The sequence below is a fragment of the Phyllopteryx taeniolatus genome, chromosome 19, assembly GCF_024500385.1.
Source record: "Phyllopteryx taeniolatus isolate TA_2022b chromosome 19, UOR_Ptae_1.2, whole genome shotgun sequence".
NCBI lineage: Eukaryota > Metazoa > Chordata > Actinopteri > Syngnathiformes > Syngnathidae > Phyllopteryx > Phyllopteryx taeniolatus.
The window spans coordinates 16,516,242-16,537,191 of NC_084520.1; the positions used below are offsets into that span (position 1 = coordinate 16,516,242).

Below are 20,950 nucleotides of genomic sequence, written 5' to 3' on the forward strand. Positions count from 1 at the left end.
AATTGTCCAAGTCTTCTCAATTTCTGCCTTTCTGTGATCCTCCATTAAAGCAGACTGAATATCTTTGTGTTTAATGAAAATAAGAGATTTGCAAACATCTGCTTTCACTTTAGCAAAACAACAATCAACATTTTTTTTCCCCCTTTTTTTCTGACGTTATGGACCAAATCAGTAACTGAGTCGTAATCAATTAGGGTTGTGCATTTTCGGCATCGTCAACTTGAAATAATGTCCTGTTTTTGAATGAAGTTTGTTTAAAATATGAGATTCACCTATTAATCCATTCATTTAAAAAAAAAAAATCCTTAGTGGCAGCTCTAGATTGAATTCCCCAAAAAACGTGAATTATGAGAATAATAAGTGTAAACAAAAACAACATTGGGAAGCACATATTCAAATACAAAAGTTTTTTTACATTTTTTATTCAAACATCAATGCGAGTTTAAATAAAACAAATACATGTCACATTTCTTTTTATGAAAATAATTTCTGTACAAGTGTTTCAACTCAAAAGGGTGTGAATTTTCAGCACCATTTTGGACTTTTTTTTTTTTTTAAAAACAAGCAAAAAAATATATCCAGGTAGCTACTGTAAATGACAGATAAATTATAGGGACATTTTTGGATGAATCCACATTAAACTTCAGTTCCTTCCCGACTGTATATGAGGTTGTTGACAGTGAAGTGATTGCTGAGGTTGTAATAGTTCATCCTGCTGTCGGAAAGTCCGGAGATGCCCTCGCGGCCTTGGGGCAACTCTGCGCCCAAGTCCCGCTCCGGGGCGCCGGGGGAGGCCTCGGCTCCGGCCGCCGGCAGCGCGTCGACGCCCGACACGAAGCCGGCGAAGCACGGACTGTGCTCGGCCGAGTTAAGCGGCGACGAGCGCGGCTCCGTGGAGGCCGGCGAAGCGTGCAGGCTGGGCGGGGACGAGCTCAGCAGGCTGGCCGTGTCCGAGAGCTTGTGCTCGGCGTTCGAGTCGGGCTTCTCGGCCGCGGTGCCGATGTCGGTTCGTCTCTTCCGCTTGCGCCGAAAGTTGCCGTTGTCGAACATTTTCTCGCAGTTGGGGTCCAGCGTCCAGTAGTTGCCCTTACCTGGTGGGAGAAAAGCGAACAAAGTCAATGAAACAGGTTTTGTTTGAGTTTTAAAAGTGAGCTCGCTAATGGGAAACAGCTGGACGCGCTCATTAAGAACTCTATTACAAAACGAGTGTATTCTATAAACCTACGGATTTCAAGGTGTAAATGTATTCTATGGACACCTTTTCGCGTTTAAACGAACGCGTCTGAGCGAGCGGCACTCACCGGGGTCGTCCTCGTCCCGGGCGACCTTCTTGAAGCAGTCGTTGAGGGACAAATTGTGCCGGATGGAGTTCTGCCAGCCGGCTTTGCTCTTCTTGTAAAACGGAAAGTTTTCGGCCACGTACTGGTAGATCTGACTCAGCGTCAGCTTCTTGTCCTGCGCGTTCTGGATGGCCATGGCGATCAACGCAGAGTACGAATACGGAGGCCGGACCATCTTGAAGAGCTCCTGCTGGCTGGAGATGGACAACCAGCCCAGGTCGGCGCCTCCCAGCCCGCCGGGCGCCGCCAGGAGCTGCCGTTGGCCGCCGGAGCCGTAGCCGGCCGACTGCACGTAGGTGGAGCCGCCGCCTCCGCCGCCGCCGCCGGAGCCCCCGGAGCAGCCGGCGGGGAGGTAGGGCGAGGCGGGGGAGCTGTTGAGCCACAGGTAGGGGTTGGTGGGCGGGGCGGCGTAGTCGCTCAGGCCGTAGCCGGAAGAGTGGTTGAGGGCTCTCTGGGGGTGATGGAGGTGGTGGTGGAGGTTCTGGTGCTGGTAGACGCCGTAGTTGTCACAGTACACGGCCATGTCCAGGAGCTCGTGTGCCGGGTGGCTGCTGCTCTGCTGCGGCTGCTGCTGGCTGGAGGCTTGCTGCGCTCCAAAGGCGTTCATAATCCACACAAAACCAAAACGACCACACGACCTTCGATGCGCTCCGAGCTCAACTGACCTTCCAACCCGGCGAGGGAGGCGTATTTATGGGCAAGGGGCCAGGTGGAGCCCCCCCCCGGGGGGGGGGGGGGGGGTCGTCGGTCACACCTCCTTTTCAGTCGAGCCCAATCTGCCTTTCAATGAGCACCGATACCATCTCCATCTTATTATGATACCATCTCGCATTAGCACAGGGAGCATCGCTTTTTACTTTTTTTTTTTTTAACAGTGCAAGGGCGCCAAACTGGAGACAACATAATTAGATAATAACCAAAGAAAGACGCTAAATAATAATAATAACGCTTTTAAATCACACATTATACAAATTGGACGTATTACATTTAATCAAATTTGGATTTGCTTCAGTTTTTCTGCTTATTTACAGCACAGATACAATACAACTAGACCGTGACAAAAGTTAATGAGAAAAAAATAATTCTACAAATGGGTTTGATTGTATTTTAAATATTTTATACAATTTTTACTTGCTTCAGTTTTACTTAAAGCACTGATACCAATAAAATTCAATTATGGTAAAAGAAACATGCAAAATAGCACAAATAAACCCAAAATTATAATGGAAACTTATACACATTAACAATGTTTTAAAATATATATATTTGTTTGCCTCAGATATGGATTTCCTTTAGAGCAACAATACTAATACAATTTGGCCACGCAAAAAAATAATAAAAAAATAGATATATACACACACACTAACACAATGACATTTGAGCTGCTTTTTACACATTTCATGTATTTCCTTTCTTGAGGATGTATGACATAAAATCTTCCAACATACCAGGAAACTACAACTTAACATGTTAAAATATAAATAATTATATTTCATTATATCCATATACCTTAATCTACGTAGTAACTTCTTTTTATTTATTTATTATTATTTTTTTTTAAAGATGATCTTGACTTGGAAAAGCCAAAACGTCATTCTAAAAGCGCAACAACATGAAGGCGACGAAGTAGTGAGTTCCAGCGAGTCAGTAGAACGACGACGACCCGAGGCTTTCGCTTGAATACACTCAGTCGCCTCTCGAAACTAAAGGTGCATCATCATGCTATATTTGCCCACTGAATGAACAGACGTGACCTTTTCGAGCAGCGTCGGTGTTGTTCGAGTACCACGAGGGGCACCCAGGCTCCCTCTAGTGGTACGCGATATAATCACAGAATTAAATGTTCAAACTGTGCATGTTCGAGACGCTTGCAATACATTTTATTTGAAGTAGTTTTGTATTTTCTTAGATTTAACTGCAGTGTTGATGTTCAAACGTGTTGCAACCACTTTTAAGGTATAAAACCTCGACCTCTTTAAATCTCGTCGATGTATTCAAGTAATTGGATAAAGATGAGGCATTATCAAACAAAAATAACATGCATGTGAGGTGCAGGCATGATTTCTTCCCTCTCGTGGTCGCCACCCTGATGTTTTACCGTCGTATCTGTGAGTTTCGAGCGTGTGCGGCCTTAAAAGGCGGGGCTTGATTTGGCAAGTGACGTGGTACAAGTCAAGGGTACGCGGTAATTAGGGTCTGACGGGTCGTTAGCGAACGACGCACTTGACAGCAATAACACCGCTTAGCTTTTACAACTTGTTTCGTCAAAACGGCTCATTGACGGACGGACTTTACGACAAGTCGACCTGTGCACCTTCAAGAAGATTTGTACTGTAATAATTAAACAAAATGAAAGAAATTCTTTAGATCACAACTCTATGCAAAAGTCGTTTCAATAAATAAAACATTAGTCCATGAGTAATAATAACAAAACAATAATATTGGTTAAAAAGTTCCCCCCCCCCCCCCCAAAAAAAGATCCAGAAAAATGTATGGCATTCGCTCCAATTCAGTGGCAAAAATAACAAAAATAAGAGGAGGCAGCAGACATTTTGGTTGAACAATGCATACACAGTGAATGTTTATTCAAAAAGTGGTGTCAGTAGTGAATTTGGAGCAGTTCATATTTAAAATCATGCGCACGTTCAGTCAGTCGCTTTGTGCACGGCAAACTTTTCACCGGTAAAAGTCACTCGACAGCCTTTTTTTTTTTTGGGGGGGTGGGTTTGTTTCTCGTGTTGTAAAAATGCCTCGTGTGATCTAATAATGCGTTAATACAAACAATCACGTACAAAAACAAAAAGAATAAAATCCTATATACAAACCTCTGTACATACATAGCGGGACATTCAAATTCATGATGTCTTGATGACTTAAAGGGTAAAAAACTGAAAAGGACCGCAATGAGGTATTCATCTTGTCAACGTGGGTCAGGAGTGTGGGTATCTTTGTGTGTGCGCGCGTGTGTGTTGTTGGGGGGGGGGGGGGGGCAGTCGCCATTTTTGTGGTCGTCTCAGTTGTCCGCATCTTTGCGCTTACTGTACAATTCCCGAATCGATGGACGCCTGCTTCCTGGTGGTCTTGGGAGGCGGCGGCGGCGGCGTCTTGCTGGGCAGCGGCGGCGGTAAATGCTACGCCGCAAACACAATACACACATTTTTATAACAATTAACCGTTTAGAGGCCTTGTTTAACAATTTGAAATAATGCGCTGTTTTGGAAGGGATGGAAATTTTAAAAAATGATTTGCGGCTCAGAAAATGGATCGATGGATGGATTTTTTTTTAAATCCGATTCATCTGAAAAAATGGACAGTGTCATTGACAATGTGTTCATTTATAAACAAAATAAAAAATAGCTTGAACCTCAAACCAGCAATAAGAAAAAACTCTTTTCACTCAGTCCACCAAAAGCGGAGATGTCCGCTTTTGCGATTGAACTCTCGTCGAGCGACCGACGAGTGACGAAGGCGTACGCACCCGTTGATGCGGCGGCGGCGTGGTGGTCGCGGCGGAGGCGGGCGCGCTCGAGTCTTGACTATCCAGCAGGTTGCCGTAATCGGCCGTGCTGCCTTTGACGGGAAGCGGAGGCGGGACTTCCAGCTTGTCGGCGCAGCCAATCCCGTTCAGCTCCAGATCTGACCACAAGCGGACGATCGTAACTTTTCATTATCTGTTTTTGTCTTCAAATTATTTCATTAATACCAATGTATCTATTTTTGTCAATTTATTGTTCATTTATCTCATTAAATAATGGGTCAGTTCAATTATTGTAAGCGATACAAAAAAAGGATGAGTTAAATATACTCTTATTAAATAATTACAAATAATAACATGGATGACCATGAATTGCTATTATCCAAATTATCTATCTCACTTGAGATGCAAAAATATTAGTCAAATAAGATATTTCTAGTTTCTTATTCTACTCATTAATTGACTAATTAAATATAGTTACATTCTAAATAATGTTCTAAATATACGATAAAATTTGCGTGAATTGTTAGTTTAAAATAAACAGTATCACAAAAATAATCATAAAACAAAAAAAACAAAAAAAATCACTTTTTTAAAATAATGGGTAAATTGTATATTAAATATAAACAACTAAAATGAGCATTAATTATTAGTTTATAATTCAAATTTACAACAAATACAAAAATATGTGTAAAATATATATTTTTTACGATACTAAAGAATTGGATAATTAATTAGAGTTAAGTTATTAGTTTGTTATTAAAATGAACATTATTCCATACAACACCAAAAAGCTTGAAACGGGGAAGGGGGCCCCAACTCACTGGAAACGGCGTGCAGGCTGAAGGAGAGTTTGCTGCGGGGCGTGACGGGCGGCGGCCCCGGCGAGGACGAGGTCGCGGGCGGTCCCGGCGACACGGAGAGGCGGCGGTCTCCCGCGATCTGACTGAGCACCTGACTCCTCGGCCTCTGAGGCCTCAGCGGGCTGATCTGCGAGAGGCCAACGGCGCACACGCAATTGTTGCTCACGTTCTGATCGTTTGCAAAAAAACACCTGACATTCGGAAACGGGTTATTCAATCTTCAAAGACCCTGTAAAGTGACCACTTACTCATCCAACTAATACATTATACGTTTGACGATAACTGGTGAAATGTCAGAACTATGTTGTACTGTATTGTGGCGATATAACAAACTGCTTTTCATCATTTCAGTGCAATTGTGACGTGCAGTTAGCTAGCTAGCTATGCCTAAACCCTGAAAATGCATCTGTAATTTCCTTCAAATAGTCTTCCGGCGTAGACGCTTTAGAGTGCCTTGTTGGAGAGAACAGCAGGAGAGTGGAATTTGTATATATATTTTTAAAAGTAAGATTTTAAAACCAGCACGGGGACAGGGCTGCGTGCTGGCTTTAGAGTGCCTCGTTGTTGGCTGTGAGTGCATGCAGCATGCAGAAAAAGGTAGAATATGGAGGAGCGGTGATTAAAAAAAAAAAAATAAATAAAAATCAATTTGACAGCCAGTGTGCCGACAAGTGCCTCGTGCTGGCGTGGTTGCTTTAGAGCGCCTCGTTGTCAGCCATGAGTACATGCACATCACGGAGAAAAGGCAGAAGAAAAACCAGTGGCGATGTGACCGCCAGCGTGTGGACCTGGGCTTCATTTTAGATCAAGTTTGTCAGCGTTGTTAACAACACTCCTCTCTGTGGTGTGTGAGTCGTTTCCGTCGCTGTGTAATTTTGTGTCTTTTGAGTTACTTTCGGAAAACTGGGAGAAAGAATGACATTTAGTGTATTTGTATTGCTCTCAAATGTTGACTTGAGCAGAATGTAGTACGGCTTCACGGCTGCTACGGAACGGATCCAAACCAAACCGAGTGGCTCAATACCGTCTCAGAGAGTATGACGGCCTCGGCGGGCTGCAGCGGGATCTCGGTGGTCTTCATCTCCTTGTCGAAGATCTCCTGGTGCTTGCTGTTGCGCTTCTCCTTCTTCTTGTCCCGACGCTCGGGCTCGTCGCGGTCCAACTTGTCCTGGGACTTGGTGTGCAGCTTCTTGGGTAGCAGCGGCTCCAGGGCGAAACTGGAAGAACGCAAAAGCGGGGGGGGGGGGGAGAAGAACCATCACAAGCAATATTCTCCTTGGACTGCACCCAAAAGATACATTTATACACAGATAAAAGTTCTCCAATCCTCTTTCGCCATTGAATTGAATGGAAAAAAAAATCGGCCGAACAACGCCTGTATCTCGAAAAACGTATCAGTCGGGTCAACAAGACCCGACTGATACGTTTTTCGAGATACAGGCGTTGTTCGGCCGATATTTTATTTTTTGCTTTGATTTGAACGCGTCAGTTTTAGTTTGGCAGGTGGTGAACAATTCTTCCAAAAAGTGGCTTCAAGCAGTTTATTGACACTCCAAGTCAAAGACGACTGTCAAACTAACAACATAAGTTTGCTTTGAAGTGCGTTAGCGTGAGGCTAATACAAATAGGAAACATCTATGTGACGGGGTTGTAATGCTTTAACACATTTAAATGCAAACGGTTGTGCAACATGTGGACAGACAATGTAACAATACTCACAGGCATATATTCTTTATCCTCTGGGGGAAAAAATAAATAGTGCCACTGACTGAGTTACAGTACTTGTGAAACTCTTCTTCGTTTGTCTTCATGAGTGCATTATACTGGCCCCCAGTGGCCAAGTCGTGCACAGCAGAAGAAGCTAGCAATGAATGTAATCACGAGGCACAAATGGTTTCATTTTTTTTTTTTACATCGTATTTAATTACATTATTACCATATGTTTTTATAAAGTCCAATATTGAAGCGATATTTTCCTTTTGAAAAATACTACACGTTTCTTTTTTTGGAGGGTGGGGTGGAATGGATTAATTGCATTTTAATTCATTTCAAAGGGGAAAGATGATTTGAGAGTATTTGAGTTACTCGCGTGGTCACAAAAATGCAACGCTTCTTCTGGCCAAGTCTCCGTGGGAACAGGATGAGGATACAATCTTTCTTTTATTGGTTTTGAATAACTTTTCACTTGCCGCAGGTGTCCGCAATACTTCACAGGTACTTACCCGTCAGATCCCGGCCTGGAGGGCGGATTGTCCGAGGAGACGGAGGTGACGGAGGCCACGGACAGAGGCCGCTGCGACGACGGCATGGTGAAGGAACGAATCATGGAGTGAGGACGAGGACCGCGACGCTCGTCCGCCGCCGGCTGGTACGTGCATCACGATAAAAAAAAAAAGGAAACAGTTTGAAGTTTGTTTCACCTTTCACAATTTAAAGCAAAAGGTGACAGTGTACGCTTTTATTTCCAGAGAGAGTTTAAAAAAAAAGCATTGAGATTTATTATTTATTTATCTAATGGAGCAGAAAGAAATATGGCTATAGGGTTTAAATAAAATGGTATTTTATATTATTAAAATATTAGCATATTTATTAACATGACCTTTTCTCCAATTGAATAAAACGCATTTGTTATGACCCTTGGTTAATTTTGTTGTGCTGTTGTCCTTCTCTGCCTGAGGGTGGCGCTGTCGTCCTTTTGTGTTTTGCAGGTGCTGGCAGCTGATTGCCACATTATACACCGTTCACTTTTTATTGATTCATGTTACAATATATTTCAGTTATGACCGACACTATAAGAGAGGAGATTTATTTTTATTAGTGTGCTCTGTGTGGAAGTTCAGAATATTTTTCCCCTTTACACCCAATTATGAACACTTATGATCATCACAATTTGAAAAGGCAGATGTTTGGTCAAAAGTCTCACCAGCGTCTTGACTCCGTACTGTTGCTCCACCTTCTCCCTCAGCTGCCTGAAGCAGGCCTCCAAGCGGTCGTGGAAAGGCCTCAGCGCCTCCGTCACCTTCTCGCCGTGGATGCGCACGCCCTCGGCCAGGTGCGGGATCTGCCAGGGATCGACATCAAGAATCGATCGTCATCCGGCCACGTCGATGTATGTCCGTGTCATCGTTTTCTTTCATTATTTGCATTTCAATTCACAAAAGTAGTTTCAAGTTGAGTATTTTCAAAATGGTTGATCAGCCCCCCCCCAAAATTCTAACATTTTCAAACATTTTTCAAACTAGTCTTACATTTTTTTATTATTATTTTTTTTTTTACAAATTGCTTATTGCCCCCAAAATGAACAGAAATAGTTGCAATAAATGTCCAAATTGTTCAATTATTTTTTCCCCAAAATTCACAGATTTTGAATATTTTTCTGAAGTTTTCTGGAATTACAATTTATTTCTCTTTTTTTTTTTTTGTTTAATTTTGCTTACACTGCACTTAAAAAACGTAAAAAGTCACAACTCCTTCAAACATCACCAAATTTGTTTCGATTATTACAAAAAAAAATCTAAAATGTTTTACTGAAATGTTAAATACAAACATTTAAACCGGACTTCGCCGAGCTCAGAAAAACGAGCTGCAGGGATTTCCCCAGAGTCTGCACCTTCATCATCCTCATCTTTTGAGGACGGCGACTGTGGCAGGAAAGCGAGGTTTCGCAAGGACGCCGCCGCCGCCACCGAGCAAGGCAATGAGACCAATATCCTGCGGAGGTCGCGCGAGAAGCGCGAGACGCAGAGTCGTGCGGCAGGATTTCCGTCTCCCGGGATACCCGTCGGCGTTCTTTTTATAGCGCCGATCGCGATGGAGGATGATCGAGTGCGCCCGAGCGGCGGCATGGCAACGCGCTCGTGCGCAGATACGCGCAAGCTATTTTTGTACCGCGTCGGTGCCGGCTCGCTGGAGGTTGAAGAGCTTGCAACGCAACGGCCAACTTCGGCCACAGCGTCGTGTAGGAGAGACTTCAATTAGCCAAGTGGCGACTGGGGAGCTGCACAACAAGGCCTGGACTCACGAACCTTTCGATACTCACAGATTGTCGGGTTCTCTGACAATACGAGCACCGAAACTACCAAAAAAAGAGTAGACTCTTGACTTTCTTTCGCCAACAAAAAAAAAAGTTGGTTTCCAGCTGTTTTCCTTCTTTCGATATCAGCAGTCGAACATGGGTTGGTTTCACCAAAACACTCGTTTCTGACCAAAATCGCTGTCCAATTACAAGCATGCAACTCTGTCAAATTTTTTTTAAAACTATCCAAACAAAGTTTCAATAGTTAATTTTCATTTTTTTTTTAATTAATTTTTTTACAAATAACCTTTTCATATTTAAAGAACATAAATTACAGATTAATTTATTTCAAAAAATTGATGTTGGCTTTCAAGTGAAAAACGTTTATTTTTTTCATCTGAAAGTATTTATTTAATCACATAATTAAAGTCATTTATTAAACAATTTGAAGCATTTAAAGGCACTTCATGAAATGGTATTTTTACTTGCATCTACCTTCTTCATGAAACACCCTAAAAAAAAAAAAAACACAAAACAATAATAAGCTTTGATCAGTAGAAGGCTGACAAAAAAAAGCAAAACCGAGCTTGTGACTTGCGCTGGCGTCACGTTGGACACGTATCCCAGCGGAAGGTTGCGAGTCTCACCTGCCAGGCGATGAGGTCCTTCAGCTTGTCGATCTTGTCCTGGTCTTCCGGGTGCTCGTGCGTGTACTTGTCATTGAAGAAGGCCTGCGCAGGGAGGACACACACTCAGCAGTTTTCTTTTTCCAAAGCTCTTACAGCCATGACTGATGCAATAAATACAACAAGGACCCGTGTAATAAACGGGAATGAATCTGCATGCAAACTTACCTTCGTGGCTGACTAGTTCATTCTGCACCGACGCATTACAGCGATCAATTGTTTTTGTTTGTTATTAAAGTTTTGAAAAAAAAAAAAAAAAAAAAAGAACAGCGATGCATTTTACAGACTTACTCAAATGTATCCAAGCTATTTCAATACGAACTTGACCATTTTTGGACATATACGAGCATGTAGGACGCCAGGTGTCCGTGCCTACCTTCTCGTAGTTGGCGAAGCCCCCCATGACGGCGGGGTCCACGATGCCGTTGAGCAGCATGGAGAGGGGGTTGATGGGAAGGTTGGGGTCATTGAGGTGCTTCTGCACCATGCTGCTGATCTTGTCGTTGGCCAGCTGCATGGTTTCCATGGCGTTCTCCAGCGGGCTGATTTCATCCTACGCGCACACACACACACACGCGGATATTATTTGGAAAGGCTTTTATTTTGAGATGCCTTTTCATCCATTTTTTAAGAATAGCATCAAAAAATATTTCACATTCCAAAAATATTTGTTGGTTTTGCATATCTCCATAATAATAGTGGCTTTTTAGTCTGTTTGAAAGTCCACTTTCAGAAAAATAAAGGCGTCCCCCCTAATCGCAAAAGAAACTAAATTTGTGTTTGCGATACGTCTCTAGCTACGCTCGCTGTAAAACAAGCTTGAGAGAAACAAAAAAAAGAATGTGTCGGCTGAATCGATTCCTCTGACAGCGAGGTGACGTATCCTGCGTCTTGTGATGCCGTCAATATCGCGTAATCGCATCCATCGATCGGCGGGCTGCACATCTTCACGCGGCCCGCTCGGGACGTCCCCCTACTCACAGTGCACATGGACTTGACTTCGAACCAGCGCAGGATGCCCGGCAGCTTGTAGGCCGTCGTGTATGTGGTCCTCTCGATCCACATGTTCTGAACACAAAAACAAAACACACGGGCTGCTGAGTCCAGGTTTGGTGTGATGATTTCAACTGATGACGAGCGCCTAATGAGAAGATAATGACAGGTCTGGAAAGCCCTCATCGAGCGCTTTAGTTTAACGTGCTACTCGATGTGGTTTGTGGCAAATGCATTTTTGACCTTGTTACCAGACTGGATTAATGAAAAAAAAAAAAAAAAAAAGATGTCATCATACAGTACTGTCTTAAAATGGAAGTGAATCAATCACTTACAGCAAACTCGTTGTCTGGGTCCTTCTCGCCTTTCCTCACCGGCCGTGAATACTGGAATTTATGGACTTCGTTGACTGTGTAGAAGCTTTGAGATAGAGACAGAAGGGAAAATGACCATTGCGAACGACAAGCCGTCTCGGGCTGGAGCTTGTTCATTTGGGACCTCCGCACCTTTTAATCCACTTGATAAGGAACCCAAATGAAACGGGAAAGCGCAGCGCGATATTCTTGATCAAATAAACAGATTATTAATGAGGCAAATTTGCATTTGGGACAAAGCCAGGTCAGAGACTCGCATATAGAAGGCCGCTTTTCAGTCCACTGCAGTGACCGACGCCAGGGTCAGCGCATGCTAATCGGGCGCGGCGAGCAAATAAGGCGACCGAAGAGGTCGGCAGCCCTGCAGCCGCGCGATAAAAGCTGTCGTCCAGGTGTATTTGCATAAAGGTTGCCACGGGTAAACATCCCCTTTTAATTACGCCCACTCATGCATTTGGCGCCTCGCATATTCGAGGGAATTTATACGCTTGAGCGATGAGTACGCACACACACACACACACAAAGGTGATGTCAGAAAGTCCAGACCTCCAACAGTGCGTGTCCACAATGTCTTTTGGTCATTGCGTCAGCCAAGGACCCATCTAATCCTGGGAATATTCTAATCCCCTCATGAAGGGCTTTTTTTTTTTGGCAAAATAATAACATATCTGGGAAGTAGTCATCAAGACCGTTGATTTGAGGTATTCCTCCATGTGGTTTCTTCAATAATACCTTACAAATACATTTTTGACCATACTACAAGGTTACTCGTTTTGAAGAAAAAATCCTTTTTGTCCATATGTCGTTAGAGGAGGGCATATTTGCAAAATATTAACATGAGAAGTACTCATCAAGCCTGTTCATGTGGGGTATGATTTTTGACTTTGTCTACCAGATTACTGATTTTCAAGATTTTTTTTTTTTTTCTTTTGGTCATTATGTCATCATGGGAGGGGATATTGGCAGAATAATAACATATCTGGAAAGTTCTCCTCCAATAGCGTTAATGGCAGGTATTACTCCAAGTGGTTTGTTGCAAACGGCTTTGAATTGGTCAGGATTAAAAAAAAAATAATAATAAATACTAATAATCTACCTGAGGATTTGTTCGGCAACGGGCTTGTTCTGGAACTTGGCGGGTAAATCCAGGATGGGTTTCACCGTGAAACACTGGACGTCTTTACATGGACACATCAAGGAATGTAATGTAACGTAAATACAATGCAAACGTCCACGTGTGTGAGTAGCAGGATTGAGGATACACTGTCCGTGGGAATTCTTGATGTCATCGCCGGGCGGCGTGGTGGTCTTCATCTTCTCGGCGTTGGGGAACTGCGTGAGGAGTCGCGCCTCAAAGTCCTCCCAGCGCTCGTACTCCTTGCCGCGGTAGATGAACATTTTGTTCTGGCGGGCGCGCGGCCGTGGGACAACGGTCAGACAACAAGGGCTACCACTATCTGGCTTGAAAATACATTTGCAGATTTTTTTTTTCCCCACAAAAAATATGAATTCCCATTTGAACTAATCCCGTATTTACATTTAGAATCATCCATTTTCCGTACCACTTATATATATATATTTTTTAATAGCTGTGAAAATAAGTCCTTCATGATGATCAAAATGTATGTAAAGACATTAAACAAATGAATATTCTAAAGGAAACTAATATGCTGACGCTTGTTTTTTCTGGGGGCGTGTCCGATTCCTCCTTTTTAATTGAATCAATTTTACCGCTATGAGATTCGAATTATTGGCTGTTACCATTCAAAATGTAACGATTGCTTCTAAGAAAAAAAAAAAAAAAAAAAAAAACTCAAAAGTTTCACACTTGTAAATATCTTTCCCGTTGTGTGTCCAAATGAAATTTCATCATTTGCAACATCATTTCTGAAGATGCTAATTACATTTTTGAATTTATAGACTTTTCTCAGAAGCCACCAAAAAAAAAAAAAAAAAAAAACAACTAATAAAATGAATTGGAAATAAATGCTGACAAACCCAGAATGAATTGATTAAATGGAATGATAAATCGGCATTAAAATGATTTTGTTTCCTGCTGCGCGATACTGCACGCACAGCACACGCCTCAATCCCCCAATTATTTAAAAGGAAGCACGTCGTGCCCGGGGCCCGTTGGCTCTGACGGATATGTCAAAGACAAAAAAAAAAAAAAAGCACAATGACGCTGATTGAAAAGTACTACGCTACAATCTTTAGCCGTGTTTTACGGCAAATTAACCTCGTAGTTGAGCATCAAAGTCATCTCCATGTCATGAAGCTCATTTTCATTACAATGAAATGTGCCCGCTTGGGGAAGGAAAAAAAGAAAAGAATGGAAAATCGGAAAAAAGAAGTTCATTTGAGGTATGATTGCATTTGCAAATTCCGAATATGACATGGGGGGTATTTTTTTTTTTTTTTGCATCAATAAAGCTGTAATCCTACAAGTACTGTGGTATCTACAAAGAGAATGAAGAAGGAATACAATTGTGAAAATAGTGGTAATTACATGCAAATAAATGAGAAATTACTTAGCAATATTGAGAAATTTATTGTTAATTTATGCTTGCTACTTTATTGTTACATTAATACTACTGACATAATTCTTGCTCTCTTGTTACTTTGACTATGATTGTTATATAATTTTCGTTACTTGTTACGTTATGACTGTACTCATTATTATTTAATTTGTTAAACTTTATGACTATTCTGAACATAACTTTGCTCTCACTACGTTACGACTCAATTGTATGAATGTTATTTTACGACACATTTAATGTCCTGTTGCTTTACAAATTTATTCTTGTAGCATGACAAACTTATTGCAAACGTTGTCACTTTACAACTTTATTCTTGTAGCTCTATGACAATTGCGTCTTTGTCCTCAAAACGCTACGACTTTATTCTCTGAACTTTGACTCTTTTGTTTCTCGTTTTGTGACCATCTATTTCGTCCACAACTTGGTTCATGTAACATTACAACTTTATTCAGACACGCACAGCATCCCAATCACCTCACAACTTTATTCTCACATCTCACCAATTTTATTACTTTACGACTCGACCGCAAGGCGTCCGGGCCAAGCACGCGAGACCTTGCAGCCGGATGAGGACGACCTCACGGAGACGACCGGCGGAGAGGATTCTTTTTTTTTTTTTCCTTCCCCGCCAAGGTCAAGGAGTTGGCGCAAGGGAGGAAGGAGTGAAACGGCGCGAGCGAGACAAAAAGGCATCAGAAAGGACGTTTTAACAAAGTACAAGATGAGACGGGTGCAATTTGCCATGTGAACGGACACATGAAAAGATTCAAAGCGCGATTGAAGAAGAATTGGTCTTCAAAGTGGAACTTCCCGAACGCTTCAGGACTTTCTCTCTTTTTCTTTTTTTTTTTTTTTTTTTTTGACGGGGGACGGGACGCTTTCGCTTTAAATAAAGTCAGCGGAACTCTAGAAGAGGCAGATAAGGTGAAAAGACATCAAATGACGACTTAGTAAACATCAACGGAATTACCTCAACTAACGAGCTCAAGTTTGTCTGGAACTTTCCGTCTAATGCTTTTAAAGCACGGGTGTCAAAGATGTGGCTCGGGGGCCAGATGCGGGCCCACCGCATCATTTTATGTGGCCCGCAAAAGAAAACCATTTGCGTCAACTTCGATGATTCTTGCAAAACTTGGTATCAAAATTTCAAAACCATTTGTAATAAACACCCTTGAGCTTTTGCAAGCGTTTTGTTTGTTTGTTACCAAACCCCTTGTTACACTAACTTGAACAATAGTTGAACAAACTATTATCCTTGACTTCTGATTTCAATTTGACATCAGTTTGTTGTGTATATGTAATGCGATGAAACATTTAAATCTCTGTGGGCAACTGTGCCCGCGACAGGTTTGCTGGTAACAATAAAAAACATATCACTTTATAACTGGACTTTCTCCTTTGCAGGACTAATAAATGATGTTCTATTAAGTAAAAACTAACACAAAAATACACCGTATATCTATAAAGAGCAGAAATGTAAAATCAAGAACAAAAATCAAACAAACAAACAAAAAAAAGGCATTTGACATGTTCAGACGCCTTCGGGAGGTCTTCTCTCGTCATTTGCTACCGTTCTTAAATTCTTAGCGCTCATTTCCGCCGACAAACATAGCAAGCGGTTGTTAGCTTGTCTCGCTTTACTCACCCGCAGGAAGGACGGGAAGCCCACGCCGTAGTAGCCCACGGCGAAGTAATCGGGTTTGGGCCGGATCACCTTGACGATGTTCTCGTAGAACTGAGCCTGCTTGCGCTGTGAACCAATGACCATCATGTTAAAAAAAATAAAAATAGCATGCAGGGCTACCTTGACTTACAACCTTCATTTGTACCGTTCCGTGACATTGGAGCATTTGTAAGTCAGGGTAGAATCGTAATTATGCCTTCTTTATGAACAATAGACGTACCAGGGAGGCGCTAAGCTGCTCAAAGTCAAACATTTCATTCTCGTACTGCTCGGCTAGTTCCTTCCCCAAGATGATGGCCTCCTCCCACATCTGGAAACAAACAAAACCACGCGCACAACCGTTTGGAAGAAAACAGCACAGGTCCACATTCCAATGTGTTTGGTGGTATTTGTATTTAGCCAAACAGAAGCGAGAAGAAATTCGTTGGTGGAAAAAGGCAGCTTACGAAAAAAAGGAAAGATTTAATTTGCGAAAAAGGACATTTTGTTGTCAAGATGCAATATTTTAAAAATGAAAAATTATAGTTAATGAAATACAAATAAAAAACATTTAAAAGTAAATAACATAAATATAAACAAAACGAACAATTTCCGAACAACCGAATTACAGTGGGTACGGAAAGTATTCAGACCCCCCTTAAATGTTTCACTCTTTGTTATATTGCAGCTATTTGCTAAAATCATTTAGATTCATTTTTTGTTGACAGAAAAAAATGGAATTGTTGATATTTTTGCAGATTTATTAAAAAAGAAAAAGTGAAATATCACGCAACCTTTGCTGTGACACTCATATATTTCACTCGGGTGCTGTCCATTTCTTCTGCTCATCCTTGAGATGGTTCTCCACCTTCATTGGAGTCCAGCTGTGTTTGATGATACTGATTGGACTTGATTAGGAAAGCCACAAAAACCTGTCTATCTATATAAAGACCTTACAGCTCACCGTCTATGTCAGCGCAAATGACAATAGTGAGGTCAAAGGAACTGCCAGAATTGTGGCAAGGCACAGATCTGGCCAAGGTTACAAAAAAGTTTCTGCTGCACTTAAGGTTCCTAAGAGCACAGTGGCCTCCATAATCCTGAAATGGAAGACGTTTGGGACGACCAGAACCCTTCCTAGAGCCGGCCGTCCGGCCAAACTGAGGAATCGGGGGAGAAGGGCCTTGGTGAGAGAGGTCAAGAAGAACCCAAAGATCACTGTGGCTGAGCTCCAGAGATGCAGTCGGGAGATGGGAGAAAGTTCTAGAAAGTCAACCATCACTGCAGCCCTCCACCAGTCGGGGCTTTATGGCAGAGTGGCCCGACGGAAGCCTCTCCTCAGTGCAAGACGCATGAAAGCCCGCATGGAGTTTGCTAAAAAACACCTGAAGGACTCCAAGATGGTGAGAAATAAGATTCTCTGGTCTGATGAGACCAAGATAGAAGTTTTTGGCCTTAATTCTAAGCGGTATGTGTGGAGAAAACCAGGCACTGCTCGTCACCTGTCCAATACAGTCCCAACGGTGAAGCACGGCGGTGGCAGCATCATGCTGTGGGGTTTTTTCAGTTGCAGGGACCGGACGACTGGTCGCAATCGAAGGAAAGATGTACGCGGTAAAGTACAGCGATATCTCGGACGAAAACCTTCTCCAGAGTGCTCAGGACCTCAGACTAGGCCAAAGGTTCCCCTTCCAACAAGACAATGACCCGAAGCACACGGCTAAAATACCGAAGGAGTGGCTTCAGAACAACTCTGTGACTGTTTTTGAATGGCCCAGAAGGAGCCCTGACTTAAACCCAATTGAGCATCTCTGGAGAGACCTGAAAATTGCTGTCCACCAACGTTCACCATCCAACCTGACAGAACTGGAGAGGATCTGCAAGGAGGAATGGCAGAGGATCCCCAAATCCAGGTGTGAAAAACAAAAAGACTCATGGCTGTATTAGCTCAAAAGGGTGCTTCTCCTAAATACTTATGGCTGTGTGACATTTCAGTTTTTCATTTTTAAAAAAGCTGCAAAAATTTCAACAATTCCTTTTTTTTTTGTCAATATGGTTTGCTGTGTGTACATTTATGAGGAAAAAAATGAACTTAAATGATTTTAGTAAATAGCCGCAATATAACAATGAGTGAAAAATGGAAGGGGGTTTGAATACTTTCTGTACCCACTGTAAATAAAGAAAACAAATACAAACCCAAATTAAATACCATGAAATAAAGTCCTACAAAATGAGGACAGATCCCACGTGGTGCATTATGATCAAATGTGTGCACGTGTGCAGCATACCTTGCCCTTGTCAAAGTAATTGATAATCTGCTGGTAGAGCTGATCCTTGAGCTGGCCTTGAGTGGTGGCCTGGTATCCGTCCCGCCGGGTCAGGTGGGCGGCGCACGGCTCGTCGGACCACTGAAAAAGGACAAGAAATAAGAAAATATGTGTACGACGCACGACTGTTGTCGTTGTACCTTCAGCAGCTTGGCGTGCAGCAGCAGCGTGTACGCCGCCTCCGTGTAGTTGTCGCACTCCTTGTGGAGGTCGCACAGCTTGTACAAATACCTGATTGAAGAACATTTTCAAAAGAATCAAGAGCGTGCACACGCGTGACGTACCTGGTCTCTTGTCATGAAACAGTGCTTCCTTGAAATCAAGGAAGGGAGCAAACGCTTACCTGATGTACATCTCCTCTCGGTCTATCTCCTTGTAAAAGTTCTGTGGAGGACAAAAGGGCAGTCATTCAAAAGAGCTGAAAAAACCCAAAAAGGTTTTCCGTGGTCATGTAATATATTATGCAGGCTTCACACTTGCACTTCACTGATTATTTGTTTGAACTCAAACATTAAAAAGAGCATTTTTCCTATTACTATTCATGAGCAGGACAATTAGTGAAAATCTAAGACATTTCAAATCATTCGGCGAAAATATTATTGATAACATCGACACACAATATTAACATTTCGAAAATACAATTTAAACATGGAAAGCACATTTTGTAATTGTTCGTTTTCATTAATATTCATCGTTGGATTTTTATTTAAAAACAATTAAAATCCTATTTCTTGCTATTTTTGTTTTACAGTATTAGTCAATACAAATATGCAATAAAAAATGAAAAAGTATACATATGACTAAAAAGAATTAGTTTAATACTCCACACACATTTAATAATTCAAAAAGAAAAAATACTTTATCTCTTATCATTCCATTTTGAATAATACAAATAAATTAAGATGCATTTCTTAATTTATCTCAACTCGTCTCTCATTTATCAATATTATTTGCTATAATTAACACACATTAACAACAAAACATTAACATTTTAAATAAAACATTTTGTCATTTTATATCTTTATTAATATTCATAAACGTGTTTTTATAAAACAAATTTGAAAAACGTTTCGTTCTCGTTACATGCGGGCGATATAAACCTTCAAATAAAATCTCAGATTTTCCCACAAAAAAAATATGATTTCGGATCGCAATCGATTTTTTAACCTTCCCAAAAAATAAAGCGCAAATGACAATTATATTATTCAAAATAAGTTTTTGCTCATTGGATTTTTTTTGTTACATCAATCAATTGACACAAATGATCTGTCGAGCTATTAATATGCATGTATCTATCTATCAGAATCAGAATCATTTTTATTTGCCAAGTATGTCCAAAACACACAAGGAATTTGCCTCCGGTAGTTGGAGCCGCTCTAGTCAATTTACAGACAGTCAATTTACAGAACACTTTGGAGACAGAGACATTGACAAAAAACTATTGTGCAAAAAGATGCACAATTGTCCACTAGCACTTAGAGCAGTTCAAATGACTAATATTGCAATTTATGGATTCATCGCATCACTCACCAGCACGTTGACGGTGCAGCTCATGCGGTTCTCTTTGTTCTCGTCGTGCATGATGGTGCGGTAGTCCAGCAGACGCTCCAGCAGGCGCACCACCAGGGTGACGAAGTTCTCGCCGCTTTTGGCCAAGTACTTGTGCTTCCGGCAGTGCTCCAGCAAACTGAAGACGGGGCGAAGAGCGAGCGTCAGCCTTTTTGGCGCCGTCTACCGGCGCAATGTCGGGACGCGTATTTACATTTTCTGGAAGAGAACTTTGTACTGCTCGTCCCCGCGGCCGCCCTCCACCTCGTGATCCAGCTTGGTGATGATCTCGTTCTCGAACTGCAATCACAGCAAGGAGCAGCATAATGACCATTGAATTGAAGCAAAAATTATTTTATTTTTTTCTCTTAAACTTGTGCTGTTCAGCTGCTAAGTCAAGCAGAATATGAATGCCTTTTATGCCCGAACAGTTTTATAGTGCAACAATGGATTCCATTTTTTACAATGCCACTGTGGTTCTTGTGTGTTTTGATGAATATTTATTGAAAATTTCAGTCGGCCAGAAAACAAAAAGGAGAGGACAGAGAGAAGAATAACAAAAAAATAAAAGACAGGACACTAGCTATAAGAAAAATAAGCAAAACAAATCATTATATGAACACATGTGAACAGGCGTGGGGTGTATTTGAATTGGGTTATTTCTATATCGTGGATTTCAACTGTTGCGGGGATGGTCTGGCACGGATCCCCAGCAATGGAGGCGGGCAATCGTGTATGCAATCGTCTCACTTTTTTTTTTTGACAGTGAGAGAGTGAGAATACGTTTCTTCTAGAGTCTTAATACGTTTAAATGCGCTTTCTGTACCTGTATGGCAGTACAATATTCCGGGTAAGTCTGGAACTTATCCCGCGCAAAAAATAAAAAAAATATTAACGGGTTCATTGTACCTCCTTCGGTGTCCTTTAAGGCGCCCACACACACACACACACACAGACAGAACATGCCCCGCCAAAGTGGATTTTCTTCATGCAGAAAAGCTTCATTTTATGCCGTAACGAAGCATAACATTAGGTTGCTCTCGGCGCCGCTGTTGATAATCGCGCCACAACACAAAATGAGATTTGCCCAATTACAAGCCAGCTCGCGGCTACACGCCGTTTATTA

The 20,950-nt window shown here is 41.9% G+C and overlaps 2 protein-coding genes across 5 annotated transcripts in view; both read right to left on the bottom strand.

Annotated features, from left to right (window-relative positions):
* Positions 1-410: 410 nt before the first annotated feature.
* Positions 411-3,745, bottom strand: foxi1 (forkhead box i1). The gene is made up of 2 exons (XM_061755234.1): positions 1,302-3,745; positions 411-1,091 (listed from the first exon to the last, which is right to left on the bottom strand). The coding sequence occupies exons 1-2, from the start codon at positions 1,945-1,947 to the stop codon at positions 637-639; spliced, it is 1,101 nt and encodes a 366-aa protein (XP_061611218.1). The 5' UTR covers positions 1,948-3,745; the 3' UTR covers positions 411-636.
* Positions 3,746-3,890: 145 nt separating this feature from the next.
* dock1 (dedicator of cytokinesis 1) overlaps positions 3,891-20,950 on the bottom strand; it is a 95,750-nt gene continuing 78,690 nt past the window's right edge. For 2 of the 4 annotated variants that reach the window (XM_061755229.1, XM_061755231.1), the window contains 19 exons: positions 20,039-20,124; positions 19,807-19,963; positions 18,620-18,660; positions 18,417-18,507; positions 18,238-18,357; positions 16,191-16,280; positions 15,932-16,036; positions 13,009-13,150; positions 12,843-12,924; positions 11,708-11,792; positions 11,361-11,447; positions 10,756-10,932; positions 10,341-10,424; positions 8,602-8,739; positions 7,901-8,043; positions 6,703-6,895; positions 5,640-5,805; positions 4,819-4,976; positions 3,891-4,471 (listed from right to left, as the gene is read on the bottom strand). In XM_061755229.1, coding sequence (XP_061611213.1) covers positions 4,376-4,471; positions 4,819-4,976; positions 5,640-5,805; positions 6,703-6,895; positions 7,901-8,043; positions 8,602-8,739; positions 10,341-10,424; positions 10,756-10,932; positions 11,361-11,447; positions 11,708-11,792; positions 12,843-12,924; positions 13,009-13,150; positions 15,932-16,036; positions 16,191-16,280; positions 18,238-18,357; positions 18,417-18,507; positions 18,620-18,660; positions 19,807-19,963; positions 20,039-20,124 — 2,241 coding nt within the window. In that variant the 3' untranslated portion in view covers positions 3,891-4,375. Of the gene's footprint in view, positions 4,472-4,818; positions 4,977-5,639; positions 5,806-6,702; positions 6,896-7,900; positions 8,044-8,601; positions 8,740-10,178; positions 10,206-10,340; positions 10,425-10,755; positions 10,933-11,360; positions 11,448-11,707; positions 11,793-12,842; positions 12,925-13,008; positions 13,151-15,931; positions 16,037-16,190; positions 16,281-18,237; positions 18,358-18,416; positions 18,508-18,619; positions 18,661-19,806; positions 19,964-20,038; positions 20,125-20,950 lie in introns of those variants that run through there. The other 2 variants (XM_061755230.1, XR_009785585.1) reach the window with 2 other exon arrangements.